The following is a 17,121-nucleotide window of genomic DNA, read 5'->3' on the forward strand; positions in this document are numbered from 1 at the left end:
GGAATGGAGCTAGGACAACATATATTTGTTAGAAGTTTCTCCATCTTTGCTGATTTCTCATTATTGTAATTCAAATTCTCAAATTTTCGAATACATTTTCTGGTCGAAATATATGTCTTAAGTTGAGTGGACACCATTTTTGTTTTGAAATTTTTAGAAGGAAAATAAAAATTTTGTTTCTTCATAGTTTGAAAACCATTTTTGAAAATTAGTACCATGTGATTGAAGATGCAACAAATTCTGTTGAGCATTATTGAAGGGCCCACAAGGCCTGGGAGATACGCCCTTCCCGCCATCTGCCAGAGTGAAGCCCAGAATCAGATGGCCCATTCAACAAACTGAGACCATATTATCCAACCCCACGACGTCGTATTACAGTTGTTCTTCATGGGAATCTTGAGGATTGAGAAGACTTCCAAAATACGCCGCGGTCCGTCCACACTTCGACTTCGCCACCGTCATCCGTTCTCTGATGCGTTTTTCTTTATTAATTCTCTCTCCGGCAAAACCGCCACTTCTTCCATGTACTGTTTTCTCTCTCTCTCTCTGCTTTCTTTTCTTTTGCTCTGGTTTCTTTCAGATTCGCTGCATGAAGTTCTTGCGCTCAATTTCCAGGAAGAACGATGAAGAAGAAAGCTCCTGTAATATCAAGCGTTATCTGGTTCACCTGGAAGCTAGTGATCACCTTCTCTGTTGCACTTTGCATCCTCGCTCTTCTCAGGCTTCAATCGTATTCCCGGCTTGACCTCCCCTCTGCCTCATTATCTCGTCGATTGCGTCCTCCCCCTCATTCCTTTTCCGGCCCCCCTAAGATTGCCTTCTTGTTTCTCACTCGTCGAAACCTCCCGCTTGATTTTCTCTGGGGAAGCTTCTTACAGGTGTTTTTAAGTTTCTACTCTCCCAAAATGTGTCTTCGATTAGGAAAATGACTTTCAATTTCTGTTCCAGAATGGCGACGTTGCGAGCTTCTCGATTTATGTTCACTCCGCACCGGGATTTGTATTCGATGAATCGACAACAAGGTCGCATTTCTTTTTTGGACGGCAATTGAGGAATAGCATACAGGTAACATGACGCATGTTCCGAATCTCCGATATGATGAAATTTTTATATTTTTCCATTGCATCTGGGGGTGTAAATAGATGCTTGTTCAGTTGTTCTTTACCTTTTGTTTGTTTGTATGTGTGTGTTTACGTGGAGTTTTTTAGAAGTATGAGGACGAACTCTTCAATTAATTTAATCTTTTATACGAGTTAAGCTTAGCTGATTGGGGAATCATTGATTGGGCAGCTCATTGTTTTCTTTGTCTACACTCTTCTAGCTGCTAATGTATCTCGATTTATCAATTATTTAGGTTGACTGCAAATATAGCATACTACTAGTTGAAAATCTCCAGTGATGACAAGTTTCCCTCCTTAAAAATTAATGTCTGGAACTAGTTGTCTCAATGCTGGAAGGAGGAAACCCCAATAGTACCTGCACTTGATATGAACTGCAACTAATTCACTCAATAGCATTGTCAAATTGGTAATGAGATCTTGCATAGCATAGTAAAGGTCTCATTAACACAACTGTGGAACGGAGGTCATTGTTATTGGTTAAAGTTTTGGAGAAATTACAAGCTTGAGCCTACATGTCACCTACCAATAATACAATGTAGAGCAATCATGACTATCCTTCCTGACCCACACAACTTAGCACATCAGAATGAGCACACCTAGTCTGATAAGGTAGGTGCTCATGCTTGATGGGAAGATAGGATGAGCACACTAAAGTGTGGAATGATATGAGACTTGATAGGTGTGCATTCCTGAAAGAACAAAAGAAAATTAACTTTAGAGACCTGATAAGGCATGAGCTCATCTTAAAATGTGGTGTCTCCTTTGTATATACTAAATTGAGGAGCATAGCAGGCTATTCTGCAATGTGGTAATAGGCTCGGTGCTCAAAAAAGTTACAAGTATACCCTCAATCAAGGTTAGAGAACAACCTCTGTAAATACTTCACCCCTAGGAAGTCAAAGGATGACAATGTCCTATTAATCAATCTTCATATGTACTATAATTATGATGGAATTGAATTATCAGGTACTCTTCATTTTCAAATAGAGGGGGTCAATTTGTGTCGAGGTTTGCAATATTTTCCTGTTATTCAATTCACCACATTAGTGCTTAGTTTTTCTCCTATGTAGGCATCCTTTAGTCTCTGTCATTTTTCATTTAGCATTTCTGTTGGTTGTTGTTGGGCAGTGCCAATGTGGAGCAAACAGCGCTTAGGTGGTTTTTGGAAATTAATTTCAATAAAGTGTTATTATGTTGCAGGTGGAATGGGGAAAGTCAAGTATGATTGCTGCAGAGAGGTTGTTATTTGAAGCAGCGCTTGAGGATCCAGCAAACCAGAGATTTGTTCTTCTATCTGACAGGTGTTTTATGATCACCATTGCCACATTCCATTGCTCTCTAAACAGTTTGATCTATGAAGTTGAGGTGTTTAACAACTTCCCTTAAGATTTGTCTCCTGATGCTGCAGTTGTGTTCCGCTATACAATTTTAGCTACATATACAGCTATCTCATGGCTTCTCCAAGGAGTTTCGTGGACAGGTAGATGGAGGGCTTTGACTCTGAGGTGCCAAGCACAGATTCTTTATTGATCATTTGGTGCCAAAATTTTATAGCTTTCACGGTGGCTCTTGAAGTTCTATATATGCTGATCGAAAATATACTCATTTTTTCTTGTAGTTTTCTTGATGCAAAGGAGGGTCGCTATAACCCAAACATGTCACCTACTATACCTAAGAGCAAGTGGAGAAAAGGGTCCCAGGTCATCCCTCATAATTCTTATCAGTATTTGCTTGCATTTTTTTTTTTGTTTTGTTTTGTTTTTTTGGTTTTTGGGATTTTTTGCCTAGTTATGTAGATTCATGTAACTATGAGATTGGGGGTTTTTTTTATCCTTGTTTTGTGTTTCTGTAGTTATTATTTTCATTCGTATTTGTCTTGGCCTTCCAACCATCCAAAGGAAATAAGTATGTCCCATTTATTGTTCGAGATAATATTTGAGAAATTACTGCTTCGATAAACTTCACTCAATCTTAGCATTCATGATCTACTATGCAATACAGTTTCCACTCTCGTGGTGCAGATGTCTGTTAGTTGGATTCTAAACAATCGTGATGAATGCCATTATTTTGCTTTGTGTTTAAATTGCAGTGGATCAGTTTGATTCGTAGTCATGCAGAAGTAGTTGTGGATGATGATGTTATATTCCCAATCTTTGGGTCATTCTGCAAGGTTAGTTTTATCCAGAAAATTTATTCTTTGTTTGTCAACCATGATTCCAGTGCAGTTATTTATTTCTGCTGTGAAGATTCTATCATTCATACATACATAAACTAAATATGTTGATCATGTTTTCCCCAGGTATATCTTTAAATTGAATGGCGTATAGCTCAAAAACCCTCCCCCTAGACACATTTTTGAGATTTTTATGAAGCAAAAAGTTCACCCTTTTGGTATTGCATTATAAAATCTACAATTTTTCTTAACTACAGCGAAGGCCACCTGTGGATGCCAGCAAAGGAAATATGAACATTGTAAGTTATCATTTGTGTATGTTGAGAAATTCAATCCTGAGTGCAAATTATGTGCATGTTATTTAGAAATAATTTATTTGTTATTCTGGATATGACCTACTAAGATTGTTTTGTTTACTGTGGCTACGGATACCAATAACGTGGCCTAAATTCTGATTGTAGAAACTTCAAAAGCAGCACAACTGTATTCCAGATGAACACTATGTCCAGACATTACTTTCTGTGAGTATAGATCGTCTTCCGAGGCCATGTTGTTTCTTTCTTCTTCATCGATTCCTCCCTCCCTCTCTGTTTTTTTTTTCTTTTTTTGTATCCAGAATGACGAGTTTGTATCCCTTTCCAGTGATTGTTGAACTGGTGTCTGGAATAGTTTAAGTTTCACAAATAATTTTCATCGTAACATACTTTTCTTGTGTAGTTACATGAACTTGAAGGTGAACTTGAACGAAGAACATTAACTTACACGCTATGGAATCAGTCAACCACCAAAATGGAGAACAAGGGTTGGCATCCTATTACGTTTAATTATGCTAATGCTGGACCTCGGCAAATTAAGGAAATAAAGGTCATTAACACTGCAATATTTCTCTTTTTGTTTTTGTTTTTTGAAGAGTTGGTAGGACGGGTGAATAGATTTGGTTTCTAACAAAATTAAATGCTTTAGTTTTTGTTTTCTACATTGATTGCTGAATCGCTTGGCTTAATAATGATGTTATTAGAATTGTGTCTATTCTATATTCCAATACCAACCATGTTTTGGTAAATCCGTGGCATGATTGATCTATCTGGGATTCATTTGTTGAATTTGTAGGTTGTCTACCGTCTACTCTGTTGTTTGACGTGTATTGTTTTGACAGGGAATCAACCATGTCTACTATGAGACTGAGTTCAGGACGGAATGGTGTCGAAATAATTCAACTTCTGTTCCTTGTTTTCTGTTTGCCAGAAAATTTTCTCAGGGAGCTGCTATGCGATTATTAAGCCAGGGAGTTGTCAGTCACTTTGATGCCTCAGCATCATTAGATATTTAGATCAACCAACTTCAACTATCATTCATCATGATAGCCACTTGGTTAAAATGTTAAATATTTCATACTTTTTCTAACTATAAATGTTGGAGGGTGAGTACCTCTTGAAATGAGTTAAGGTGTGCGTTAGTTTATCAGATACTATTGGTTTTCAAAAGAAAATCAGGCTGGATGGTTCAATCACATTTCACAGTATTTATCTTTCTTTTCCATCTAAGTCCGCGTTGTTGGTGGTATTCATCATTTGTATCTTAAGTTGAGAAAACGGTTCATTGAAGGAAGTCACTTAGTTTGTTCATGGTGTTTCTACATTGACAATCAGTTTAGAAGGCTTCCGAGGAACTGCCCAGAAGATATGCTGAAAGATTGAATTGTCCATACTATCCAAACTTGGACACGCAATTTTATTTAGTGGGTTATTTGCTGAAATTACTGTTGTATCAAGAAAAAAAATCATATTAATCCAACCTTTTATTTTCTTTTAGTTCAACTTGGGGTAGAGGGATTTAAACGGGAGGTGGTGATATTGGTCCATTAGTTGTTTTGTATTTCAGGTGCGTACATTCACGAAGTAAAGTTTCTTTTTCTTTGAATTGGGAACATTTTTTCGATTTTTTTTTCTTGTACCATGGCTTTTATGTGGAGGTTCTCATTCAATGGTCCAAAGCCATGTAGGTCACCAAGCTTTATCAAGAAAAAGAACATGGAAAAAGGTCGATCTAAAAAGTTTGGATTTGTTTGGCTATAGGCTGTCGCAACTCACAAGTCACAACATGATAGGATTGACGTTGATGGGTCAATTTATTTGGTCCGTCAATGGAATAATTTTTTAAACTAAAAGCAATTTTTAAATCACATCCCATTTTTTAAACATTTATCGCTAAAATAATTTATCAAAACAAATTATACTCTGATAAAAATGCATATTGTAAAATTAATGAAGGTAGTCTAATAAAATGTTGACAAGGTAGTCTAATCTTATTTACCTTGATCCCCTTTAAACCAATGAACCAACCCATGATATTTCATTTTGAAGCATTTTTTAAATCTGAAGAATAAAAAAAAGTTTTAAAATTTACAGATCAAGTATTCAAATAATTATTTGAGATCATTAAAAAACGTTTACAGTTTGGCCAAATCATAAACGTATGGTGTAATCAGATGGCATAGAAATGTGTCGACCTGAACATACAGCCCTCGCTTTACAGTGTTATGAAAACTAATAATTATTGGAGTTGGATCCTTTATTTAGTGAGATTTTATTCAAAGACAGGCAAGTATTGGACAACGATTATCTCATCAAAATGGTAACCACGAGAAGCTCATAAATCTTCCAGTAAGCAAGATTCAGTTTTTCTTGGGATATTCCCTCGCCCCAAATATGGTAGATCCGACCCTCACATTTGTACTTCCCATTTGAACCTGCCAAAAATGCAGAAATATGAGTTTAACTGTGTGATCGTTCGTTTTCTACAAATTCTATTCTTCTGTGTCTAAAGAAATGCGAAACGCTTGGCCAAATTGGTAGAAGAGCGTCAACAAACTCTCTCAAGTTTTTTTTTCTTTTTTTATTAGTACGATGTTTTTGAGAGGATAAATAAGCAATGCATTAGACCAAATTTATATATATCCCATTAAACGGTACCATATTATAATGATAATCATTCTTACAGCTTGCTCGAAGTCCGCTGACATGCCCATTGATAGCTCACATTGCTCTTCTGATATTCCAAGTGCCTTGCAAACCTCAGTTCTACAGTTGGCCAACGACTGTAAAACCAACAAATACCAATTGGTAAGAGCGCAAGGTGCACGCAAAGTTTCTCATAAAAGAGGAATGGTTTTATCACCTTGAAGTTTTCTGGTGTTGATGTATAATCTAACATTCCAATTGTCATTAGCCCACAAAACTGAAGATTTGGGCAGTTCAAACTAACGTGTTTAGCAAGCTCCACACACTCAGAGGGCTCAACGCCTGATTTTGCTGCACTTTAATACAAGATAAACGTTATTCGAAGGTTTAACAAATGAACGATTAAAATCAGTTGAATACAATACAAATAACATGTGCATTGCAACATTCCATGATTATGTTAAAACCTGACGTAATTGAGTTACTTAGCGTACTGATAGATAACATCAGCCGTCACCTTCTTAATCATGCACCTCAACAATCTAACTTTAGAAAATGTCTCCAAAATCATGCTAACAGGTTATTAGCAGATGAAAAATTTTCAACCATATGATTTAAGGTATGAAAAAATGGACAAATTTTAGCATTTTGTACTTCAACGGCCAAAAATTTTGGACCAACCAGATTCTTGCAAATCAAATTTTTAAAGATGAAATCATTAAACTGCACTTCGGATGGTGACCATAATTTAAGAAACAGAAACTTATAGTTGTTGCAAGTAATAACATACATTCTTCCCCACTTGTATTCACTTGGACAAACACCTTAAGAGGCTTCCTCCCAATACTTGCAACCACATTATCCAAACGGTTTGCAATCTGGCAAAAGAGTTTAAGCACATTAAAAAGGAAGTTATAACGTACAGCATTAAATAACAAAGAGAATCATTTGAATACGATAAAAAAGCCTTAGAAAAAAGAATACAATAAAAGAGGCAATGCTAGGCATGATCCAAAAGCAGCATGCCTGAATCCAAAAAATTTATGGAAAATGATCATTCACACAGACACAGCATTCTCGAGATTTGTCCCCATGTTAGTTACTTCAGTTTGTAAAACAGAATCGCCATGTTCAGTCTCCACTCAACACATCAAAAAAGTGTTTATACAGCATGCTATATCCTATAACCAATTCAACTCAATCCGATAAAAGATAATTAATTACGGCACAATCAAAATCTAATAAAATAAAATACTGGAAAGTAATTTTAAAAACTCTCATTTTAATTTGAGGTGATAATCATCTTCATATCAAGGCATTCGAGATAAGTAATAAGAAGAGCACCTTCTCATCATCCACGCTCTCAACAATTGCAAGGTTTGGGACGCTAGCTGTATGGTGTCGCAAAAGTAACAGTTAGAAATGAAGGAATAAAAGCAGATGAAAAGAAGCAATTGAAGAAGTCTTAAAAGCATCTGCTTAGATGAAATGCCCCGATACAGAAATTTATAGTCTGATTAACCAACTCATTATCCTATGTGTTTCTTTTTAAGGTAAGAGAATAACCAAAGCTAAACATCACATTCTTCATGTCGGTCTGTTAATATATTTAGTTAGCCTTAGTTGAGTGTATTGAGTGCTCTAAGATCGCTGTACTATTGCTGATATGAATAGAATAGTAATATTCCTCCTGAATTACAAAGTTGAGTTTGTATAGTTAACAGAACAATTAGGTACAATTTTGGGTGCAATAGGAAAGTGAGGGTATGGCCTCCTCGGTTTTTTCACCTACAACAGAAATGCCAGACAGTAGACACTCTCGGTGATTCATGACTTCAGATCAGGTTACATTGATTGGAAAAACAATCCTCCAGGTAAAATATATTGCTGCTGGCAAACGGCAATGTCGGTGTTTATCCATGTTCTGAGAAGATGACTGAATCTAGAGTTTGTGTCATAGATAGGAAAAGAAGATAAGCTTCTCTCCTCTCGACTTTCGAACCAAGCCTCTAACAACGGAACTGATATATTGTCAATTTGCAAGAGAGCTACAGGTCACACTTGACCAAATCCTTGTGAGAAATATGGAAAACATACATAATGCAGAACCTGAAGAAAGGGGGAATCGATATAAAGTACTTAAGCAAGATGAAGACCTAGGCTGATATCTTAGCCTTTTTAAGGTTACAAGGTCTCAAATACTGACAGGTGATGTATGTGCTATCTGACTTATTCTGAGTATGATTTGGTTGTCTTGAAATAAGAATAACCCATACAAAATTTAGTCCTTTATTACTACCACAAGAGGCTAGAATTGAGAGAAACTTGGTCAAACTGCACTTTACCTACAGCAAGTCCGACCTTTCAAGCTCAACAGAAGCAAGTAAATAGCAATGGTGGAAACTAATGGAAATGCTTGACAGAAGCTTGAAAATCAAGGAAATGATTTCTTTAAGAGTAACAGAGGAAGGGATAGAAACTCATGAAGTGGTCGATCTTGGAATGGTGCAATAAGCCTCACTACTAGTCATATGGAAAGTCTGGTGTTCTGTGACCAAATGTTAGTTCTGTTCTTATCAAAATTAAGTTTTCAACAAAAATCCAGGACCTCAATATGTGAAATAATAATCATGGCTATGAGAACACCTCTCCAACAATGTCTGCTATAGTAGCTTCCAATAAACTCTACAGACAGCAACTAGTATCTGAACTCAGGGACAGCAATTCATGTTAAGGGGCTGAGAAGCAATGACCTTATAGAGCCTAAAAGAACTAGAATAGTATTGAAATATGAAGATAGAACTACAATATAAACTCCCAAGTATTTGAGATACTTGGTACCTCCCCTTCTTGGAATGCCATTCAAGCCTATTTATAACAAATCAATGCCTACCTTAATCTTGTCTCACTGACTCTATTTATTACAAATCCTTCTAATGGATTCCTTGACTAACCACTAATTTATCCTTAATACCCTAGTAATATCCCTAATTCTATCCTAGCATTCCAATGAGACCTTTATGCTGTTTCTGCCCCCTCTGAGGGAAAACAAAAAACTAAATATACCATTTGTCCTTCAAGTTTATATCATTTTTAATTTCTTCTATAATATTTTAAAAGTTTCTGTTTGATCCCTTAGAGGAAGATGTTGGAGGTTCTTTCTCTCTCACAGTAAAAATCATTTAGGCAAATAACACTCTTTTCTGGTTTAAGGGGACTTACAGACTTAAGTCCTACCAGCCAAAGGACAACATTGGAGGGAACTTGAGTATCTTGGTGGTTTCAAGATTGACACGAAGTATGAATCTTATCAACAAGCTCATCAGTGATCTTCCTCTCCCAGATTTACATCTTAGTTATGCCAAATTTACTTAGTCAAATACGACGGAACGTGCTGTCCTTTCTCTTACTGATGTAGACGTAGTTAAACTTGTAGTTGTTACTATTACAAAATAAAATCAAAATAATTACAAATTCAACCCTTATGCCCACATCACTTACTGACAGGTTCTTAGCTTCTTAAGATTTGATCATCTCTAAGTTTAAGAACCCCAGGGTATCTAGACTGAAGAGGCTTGAGGCTGCTAATTTTAAATGGAGTCCTCCCTTCTAAAGTTTAAAATATGTTACTTGATCATAATAACTTTCTTCACCCATTGGAACCTAAGTGAAATGAAGTCCATCTGCAAAGTTGACTGGTACATGGTTTCACGACCAAGCTTAAATCTCTCAAGGCTTTCCTAAAGAAATGGAATAAAGAGTTCGGCAACATTCAGTCCACCAAACCAGCATCATTACTGAGAGTAAATCTTTAGATGACTTAGAAGACTCCTTTCCTCTCTCAAATAATGAGAAATTTCTTAGAAGCTTCTAGTATCAATTCCATACGTCACTCTTAAACAAGAAACTTTTTGGAGTCAAAAGTGCAAGTCTAAGTGGCTTTAGTAAGAGGATGAGTACATAAAATTCTTCAATTGAATAGCTAATTATAGCAGGAATGAATCTCTGATAACGAGATTGTGAGTGCTCTACTGGAGAAATTATGGTGAATAACAAAGACATAGAATGTATTGGGAATGAAAATAGACTAAATAGACATGGAGGATCCCGTTCAAGCTGAAGCTATAGTCTTGTGGCCCAAATTCATCGAAGCTTTTTTATAACATGTAGGATCTTTGGGGAGGGAAGAAAGATGTTTTTCCCTTTTTACGTGATTATTGTTCTTGAGGCTTTGACTTGGTACAAATTGTTCTAGCTTACTACTGACCTCATTTTTTCAGCCCAGCATTAGTTTGGCTGCGTTTGTTATTTGGCTGTCGTGTAATTGATTAGCCTCAGCTGAGTGTAGTGAGTGTTCTATAAATAGAATGGCTGTACTGTTTTACTGATATAAGTACTACGTAATATTATTCTGAGATTACAGAGTAAGTCGAATCAAATATTTGTGACCTATGAAAACTTATGCAAACAAGTTTCCAAAAAATGCCTTCAGACTGCAATAAAAACACTTTCTAGAAAATAGATTAGATCGTACTCAGAAGTGGTTTCACTTTGTTGCTCTGCAAATTCCCGATGAAATGCCATTCGATATCCTCCGGAAGCTGAAATTTCCAATGATCATCAAAGTTAAGTAACTCCAGTCCGAATCACTGACAATTAACTCTTCCGAAAATTCCATAGTTCTCATAGCAACAGAATTACAAGAACATAAGTATATCAGAATCGAAAAAGACTTCAATTCAATATCTAAATATGGATTCGGCGCGAAATTGAAGAAGAAAAAACCTGAGGAGCTTTCTCAACGAGCTCCTGAACGTAGTTCTCGCCAAAGCATCGGTGGCCAGCATCGTAAACTTCACGAATGACGGAAACCGGCTTGGTCTTGCTAACAGCTACGACTCGGATCTGCTGGGAGCCGCGACCGGAACGTTCGGCGGCTAGCCGTACGCGCTGAAGCACGGACCTGAGAGCCGCGGATGCAGTGCCGTCTATAGCGGCAGAGGAGGCCATCTCTGCACCAGAATCTCCCTGCTCCTGCTCCTGCTCCAGATTGTTCTTTCTTTGCTCCGAGAGTACAAAACGGAACGTGAGCTTTCGGCGTTCCAGTTAAGCAATCCAGAGACAAGACAATAAGCCAACGCCCAGTAGCCCAAACGACGTCGTCACGCCATCAAGACATCCCTTCCCCATAACTCAAGAACCGCAGTTTGCATATTTTTCATTTTTCATTAATTCTTTTTAAATTAAATAAAAAATAATTTAAACTTTAATATGACTCTGTCTAGAAGAAAGAAAGGGAAAAAAAAACTCTCTTGAAAAATATTTAGAACCTCACTCCTCACTTTTTATTTTTTTTAATTTCTGAACACAAGAGTGCTTGAACCTAGATCTTGGGTGCCAACACCCGACGGTGCAAGACCTCACTCCTCACTTATCTCCATATTTACTATCGTTCTAAAAAATAATAATAAAAGATCTTTACTACTATTGAAAGAGGTGCTAATTAGTTTTATAAAAGTTTTATATTTTTACTTTCTTTTTCTCTTGAGTTTTTTAGTATACTTAGTGGCGTGGAGGATTCAAATTCATATTAGTGTGTCAATTACAGTTGACCTAAACTCGTGTTGACTGATTATCAAACATTTAAGTAGGGTAAATATGAGAGATATACTTTAGAAACCTAAAATTTTTACCCATGATAAAAAAAGAGAAAAGCAATTTCCACAAGAATGGAAATAATTTGGAGCAAATTGATTAACCATGAATTATTGAAGTACTAAAAAATGACCAAGAAATAAATCAGATCTGACAGTAGAGAATAAAAATTACAGGGAAAGGCAATGAAAAGGGAAATGGGTGGCAGAAATAGAATGGTGATAAAATGATCAAGTAGTGGGAGAATGCATATTGGCATTGAGTTTCATAGCCTGTTTGAAGAGTTTAAGCTTGATTCGTTTGTGAATCTCCAAAGCCGCAGCCACAAGTGCAAGAAAAGAAACAATTCCCACGTAAGTCCACCGCCATTTCTCTGGGTGGCGCTGCGTATTAATACCTTCGAATATGTCGCCTATTATCAGTCCCATTATCACGTATCCCATAACATGGTGGTACATTTCCCACCTCCGCCGCCACCCGCTCTCCTTCTTCGGCTGTACACATATAGCAAGCAGCTGCACAAAATTGAAACATCAAACTTTGGTTGAGTTACACACATTTAATTTGGATTTCTTTAACTTATCCTCGTGTCCTTCAAAACATCCATCAACTTTTACGACTCCATATTCTGATAAAAATTTTGATTTACTAGATACAAAATTCAAACATCAAATACATATTATACACAAAATTTAATTCAAAACACAAAGTTGAAAGTTCAAAAATATCTAAAGAGACCGTACTAACTTATAATAATGAATAACTGTTACGGATTCCACGTTGAGAAGTTATCAATCATTTTTCTCATTGTCGATTGTTCTTGAAATAAAATCTGATATGGTATCAGAGTCCAAAAGGGATTCTGAAAATTATTTGATGGGTTAACATGGTCATTAATTGTTAAATTCGACAAGATTTTATTACACACAAAATTAAAATTTAAAATCTACGTCATACCATTTAATAAGCATTTCATTTTTAACTTTTTATATTTAAAAATTATGCTTAAAACAGAAGGGAAAAGGTCTAAAATTTATTTAGAGATCACAAAACTTAAATTTGCAGAGAAACTTACCTGAATGGTTGCAAGGACGATGATGGTAATGCCGAGGGCTAAGAATGGTAGGCGAGAGCTGCGTTCGGAGGAGTTAGCGGCGGAGATTCCGAAGCCCCATCCGACGATGCCCATGATATACCCAGCAGTTTGGCACACAGCGTGAGCCGAATACCATCGCTCGCAGCTTATGGGGAATTCTCTCAAGTATCTGGCGATCATAATCCCACTGGGCATCAAAGTTCCCCATCCTATAATATTCAGAACTCCATGAACCTGTTTGTGCCAACATCTCCCAAAAATCTTCAGTATCATTATTTTAGCTGCATTGCATATACACGGCGCACAATTCAAAATAGTTTTCTTACGTGTCTTAAGAGAGTGGTGTAAGGCAAGCTGGTCTGGCTCTTCCATATTTTTGGAGTTGATGATGTTACTTTCGTATCTGGGCTGTGGAGGCCGGAGGTGGAGTTTGCCTGGTGCGCGGCCGCGGCTTCCGCCGTATCTTCAATTTTGTTGTCCCTCCCAATTTTGGTAATTAGAGAGTTATTACAGTACTCGTGATCTTGGCCATAAGAATTGCAAGGGGTCGAGTAAACCGTTGAACACAGTACAGAAAAAATTAGGCTGAGAAGTAGGGAGCAGTGGGAACCTGAAGCCATTATTTTTCTCTCTCTGTTCTTTGTCTCTCTGCAAGCTGAAGTATAATTTGATTAAAAAGAAAGCTAAAAATTCTAAAGCAAATTTTGGCAGCCTAGAGTTAGCTGTTGGCTGCGACGACTGCGAGTCTGACAAAAGTATTTATCAAGATTATGATCCATTTTGTCACATGATTACACTCAATGATTATACTCTTAATGTGTCCTTTAATAACTTAGATCTCATTGGTATAAAGTTTAATAATTAAGATATATATATGGACAAAAAAAGATGAGTAGTTTAAATTCAAACCCTATTGAACTAAAATAATTATTAAAAAAACTTATATCTTACCGTTAGACAAAAATTTAATGTCCAAGTATAATTTTATGGAAATATCGGTGAAAATATCAATAAAATGTCGATGTCAATAGATATTTCTAAAAAAATTATAAAAAATCATAAAAAAATATATTTAAATTAACAAATAAGTCTTTCATAAAAAAATATTAATATTAATATTATATCATATTTTGTTGATATTTTATTTTTATATTTTGTTGATTTTTTTAATATCATGAAGATTTATCTTTTACATACAAATGTCGAATCTATTGATACATAAAAATGTCGACATGTCGATGAATTTTTAATACTATACTATTAGATAGGTTATTTTATGCCCCATTTTACAACTATTTCGTTTTGTATTTTTGGCTTTTAAAATTATATTGCTCTCCCATCATTTTTTGACACGTGTTTATTAACCACACATTTTAATTCCTAGTGTAATTTTAAAAATATTTCAAATTTTAACTTAAATTTCATGAATCTTGTAAAATTAAATAACAAGCGCGGTATGTGTTAATAGTCCATTTTAAAAACAAAGACAATATATATATATATATACTAATTAAGATTGTGTTTTGATAACCATTTTATTTTTTATTTTTATTTAAAAAAATTAAGCTTAGAAACACTACTTTCACTTCGTATTTCTTATCTCATCATGTATGTTCTAAAATATGAGCCAAATAAAAAAATAGATTCAAATTTATTTTTAGAGAAGGTGAAAAAGTACATATAAGAGGAATCAAATATAATTTCTAAAGAAAACATGTTGACGCCCATCCAAAAGTCATTTCAAACTTACCCTAATTGAAGCGATAAAATGTCCGTAGGAAAAAAAAAGAGAATATGTGCTTTTCTTCCAAAACGAGAGAATAGATGATGTCCAAACAGGTCTGATATTTAAGGGAACAATCAGAATCGTTTGATACATATGAATATATTGTTTTTTCTGCACTTTCTGTTCCTTTTTGGTAGCAGTTTCATGGAAGCTATAGATGTGCTTACAATTTACATTACAGGAGTCGCTTTTTCTCCTTTTTCCTAATTTCTTTTCTCTGCAATATCTTTCACTTTACTCGAGTTTTTCTTTTGGCGTAAAGAGAGGAGAGTTGGAAATGTTGCAGTCACCATCCAGCTGAAAATCAAAGTAGCCCACTACTTTTCTTAGTTCTTTACATGTTTTTTTTTTCCTTACTCTTTTCGTTATTTAAATTAAAGCAAATAGGTAAATTAGACTTCATAAAATAAATAAAGCATATTTTTATATGCTTTTGAACTCTATATTAGCCATGGAGTATTTGAATATTTAAAATAATTGAAAGTTAGCAAATAGGTGTATTAATTTTTCTTTTCCTTTTAAGTAAAACAAATTAGAAGCATAGAGACAACTTTCAACTCAAAAAAACAGTAGATATCATTTACTGCTCTCATGTTCGTAAATATGTGTATTAACTAATATTATTGATTTTGTTTCTAGCGTAAACATTATTTAACTACTAACCTAAAAATTTTGAACTTAAAAAATTAAAAATTAAAAATTAAGAAGAAAACTTGGGTTGGAAGTTGTTCAAGACAAATGGGTAAATTACACATGTAGATAGCTATGTTAAAGATGTTTAAAATTTTTAAGTTCATGTGTGATAACCACTTCATTGTTAGTTTTTTTTTTTTTGAATTATTATTATTGGTCACATTTTTCATAATTCTAAAAAAATATTTCAATTTAAATTTCAAAAACAAAAACAAATTTTTGAAAAGTAATACTTTCCTTAGTTTTTAGAATTTTATTTGGATTTTGAAAATATATGGTTTCAAAAAACATATTTAAAACAAGAAACACATTTTACAAGTTTAATATTTCAATATAGAAAACTAAAAACAAAATAGTTATGCAATAAGGTCTAAATAATTTGATTTTAGAGCAAAATGTTAACTTTTATCTATATGGATGAGTAGGATTTTGTTTAACCTAAATAATAAAATCAATTGGCTGCATGCTGACTGTCCAGAAACGTGGACCATGGGGCTTGCTACACCTGTCAATAAATTGGTTTCTTTTCTTTCTTTTTTTCTAAATAAAATATAGTATTTTCAAGTCTGAATTTTGTGTCCATTTGGTCTTTCTTTTTTTTTTCTTTTCCTGAAAAATTGTCTATTTGGTAAAGTTTAAGAGAAACACTTTAATCTTGAATTGGAGAATGATTCTAAATAGTTCCTAAGCACCATTAGTTAACTCATTGAAAGAATGATGTAGCAATTACTTATTGGACTTTCTCATTTGACAATTTATTTTTATTTTATATGTTTATTGTAAATAGTTATTCTCCTCCCATTTAGAGATGGTGTGCTTCAGTGTCTAGGTATGCCTCTAACATCGCTCCAGACATTTTGTTGAGTGAGTTTGTCGACACCTAGCTCTAACCATATTGGAGGTGTCTGTATCGATATCGTGCATTCCCCACCTTCCCTTTTAAGTGCACTATGCTCACCGTACCCTTTTTATAGGGTGATAGAGTTCCACGCTAACAACTTCGTAGTTGCCACTCAACAGTTATGATTAAATACTGCCATTTTATCCTATTTGTTCATATCAATTCCTACTTCTCACACTAATAGTAATAGAATGATATCTGAATATACACATGATCCCTCTAAGATAAATTTCTTAGAGCGTGTGTTTGATACAATATAATTAGTGACTATAATGTCATTGAGAAACTAAAAATTAAGATTTATCTCAATAAAAAATGAGCTAAGTTCTTTTTAACAAAAAATAAAAATAAGGGTCATTGAGAAAGTACGGTTTATACGATAGATAGCTCGATCGATTTCATAGTTAGCCACTTAAATATGCAACCACTCTCAATTACCTGACTCCAAGGCCCAAAAAAAGAGAAGCACCCTCGTGAATCACAAGATAATTAATCAAACTCGACCAACCAATAACAAAATCCCCACACCACAATAAAACCGTAATTTCTACTCAATCTTTCAATGATTATTATCGAAAACCAAAACCCCTTGAAATGAAAACATTAGAAATAGAATAATCCACCAAAATGAATCTCGTGCAAGCACGTTTCGTCACCAAAGTAAAGCCAAGAGGGTGGCACAACACAACCACGTTTAAAAAACACACACAAAATATATCCAATTAATACTCTACAC

The 17,121-nt window shown here is 35.0% G+C and overlaps 3 protein-coding genes across 3 annotated transcripts; 1 reads left to right on the plus strand and 2 right to left on the minus strand.

Moving 5' to 3' along the window:
- The first annotated feature begins 370 nt into the window (after positions 1–370).
- On the plus strand, positions 371–4,826 carry LOC111005712 (Core-2/I-branching beta-1,6-N-acetylglucosaminyltransferase family protein). Its single transcript, XM_022277325.2, has 11 exons — positions 371–524; positions 616–878; positions 949–1,065; positions 2,322–2,422; positions 2,530–2,601; positions 2,740–2,821; positions 3,211–3,291; positions 3,552–3,593; positions 3,756–3,815; positions 4,012–4,158; positions 4,451–4,826. The coding sequence occupies exons 2-11, from the start codon at positions 624–626 to the stop codon at positions 4,622–4,624; spliced, it is 1,131 nt and encodes a 376-aa protein (XP_022133017.1). The 5' UTR covers positions 371–524; positions 616–623; the 3' UTR covers positions 4,625–4,826.
- Positions 4,827–5,708: 882 nt separating this feature from the next.
- Positions 5,709–11,384, minus strand: LOC111005906 (Putative pyridoxal phosphate-dependent enzyme, YBL036C type). The gene is made up of 7 exons (XM_022277593.2): positions 11,040–11,384; positions 10,789–10,855; positions 7,599–7,645; positions 7,045–7,132; positions 6,472–6,605; positions 6,293–6,391; positions 5,709–6,043 (listed from the first exon to the last, which is right to left on the minus strand). Exons 1-7 carry the CDS (start codon positions 11,262–11,264, stop codon positions 5,969–5,971), a joined length of 735 nt encoding a protein of 244 aa, XP_022133285.1. The 5' UTR covers positions 11,265–11,384; the 3' UTR covers positions 5,709–5,968.
- Positions 11,385–11,921: 537 nt separating this feature from the next.
- On the minus strand, positions 11,922–13,726 carry LOC111005454 (cytochrome b561 and DOMON domain-containing protein At5g35735). The gene is made up of 3 exons (XM_022276953.2): positions 13,332–13,726; positions 12,985–13,239; positions 11,922–12,424 (listed from the first exon to the last, which is right to left on the minus strand). The coding sequence occupies exons 1-3, from the start codon at positions 13,623–13,625 to the stop codon at positions 12,140–12,142; spliced, it is 834 nt and encodes a 277-aa protein (XP_022132645.1). The 5' UTR covers positions 13,626–13,726; the 3' UTR covers positions 11,922–12,139.
- Between the last annotated feature and the right edge of the window lie 3,395 nt (positions 13,727–17,121).

The sequence above is a fragment of the Momordica charantia genome, assembly GCF_013281855.1.
Source record: "Momordica charantia cultivar OHB3-1 chromosome 1 unlocalized genomic scaffold, Mcharantia_2.0 BLBB01000001.1, whole genome shotgun sequence".
Classification (NCBI taxonomy): Eukaryota; Viridiplantae; Streptophyta; class Magnoliopsida; order Cucurbitales; family Cucurbitaceae; genus Momordica; species Momordica charantia.

Excerpts from the sequence above, each read along its gene's own strand:
- LOC111005712 (XM_022277325.2), top strand. The coding sequence starts at position 624 with ATGAAGAAGAAAGCTCCTGTAATATCAAGCGTTATCTGGTTCACCTGG. Across the intron at positions 2,822-3,210 it reads AGTGGAGAAAAGGGTCCCAG|TGGATCAGTTTGATTCGTAG; the intron begins GTCATCCCTCAT and ends TTTAAATTGCAG. Across the intron at positions 3,816-4,011 it reads ATGTCCAGACATTACTTTCT|TTACATGAACTTGAAGGTGA; the intron begins GTGAGTATAGAT and ends TTTCTTGTGTAG.
- LOC111005906 (XM_022277593.2), bottom strand. The coding sequence starts at position 11,264 with ATGGCCTCCTCTGCCGCTATAGACGGCACTGCATCCGCGGCTCTCAGG. Across the intron at positions 7,646-10,788 it reads CAAAGTGAAACCACTTCTGA|CTAGCGTCCCAAACCTTGCA; the intron begins GTACGATCTAAT and ends GACACCATACAG. Across the intron at positions 6,044-6,292 it reads CAGCGGACTTCGAGCAAGCT|GTTCAAATGGGAAGTACAAA; the intron begins GTAAGAATGATT and ends CATTTTTGGCAG.
- LOC111005454 (XM_022276953.2), bottom strand. The coding sequence starts at position 13,625 with ATGGCTTCAGGTTCCCACTGCTCCCTACTTCTCAGCCTAATTTTTTCT. Across the intron at positions 13,240-13,331 it reads ACACCACTCTCTTAAGACAC|GTTCATGGAGTTCTGAATAT; the intron begins GTAAGAAAACTA and ends TGGCACAAACAG. Across the intron at positions 12,425-12,984 it reads TCGTCCTTGCAACCATTCAG|CTGCTTGCTATATGTGTACA; the intron begins GTAAGTTTCTCT and ends AATTTTGTGCAG.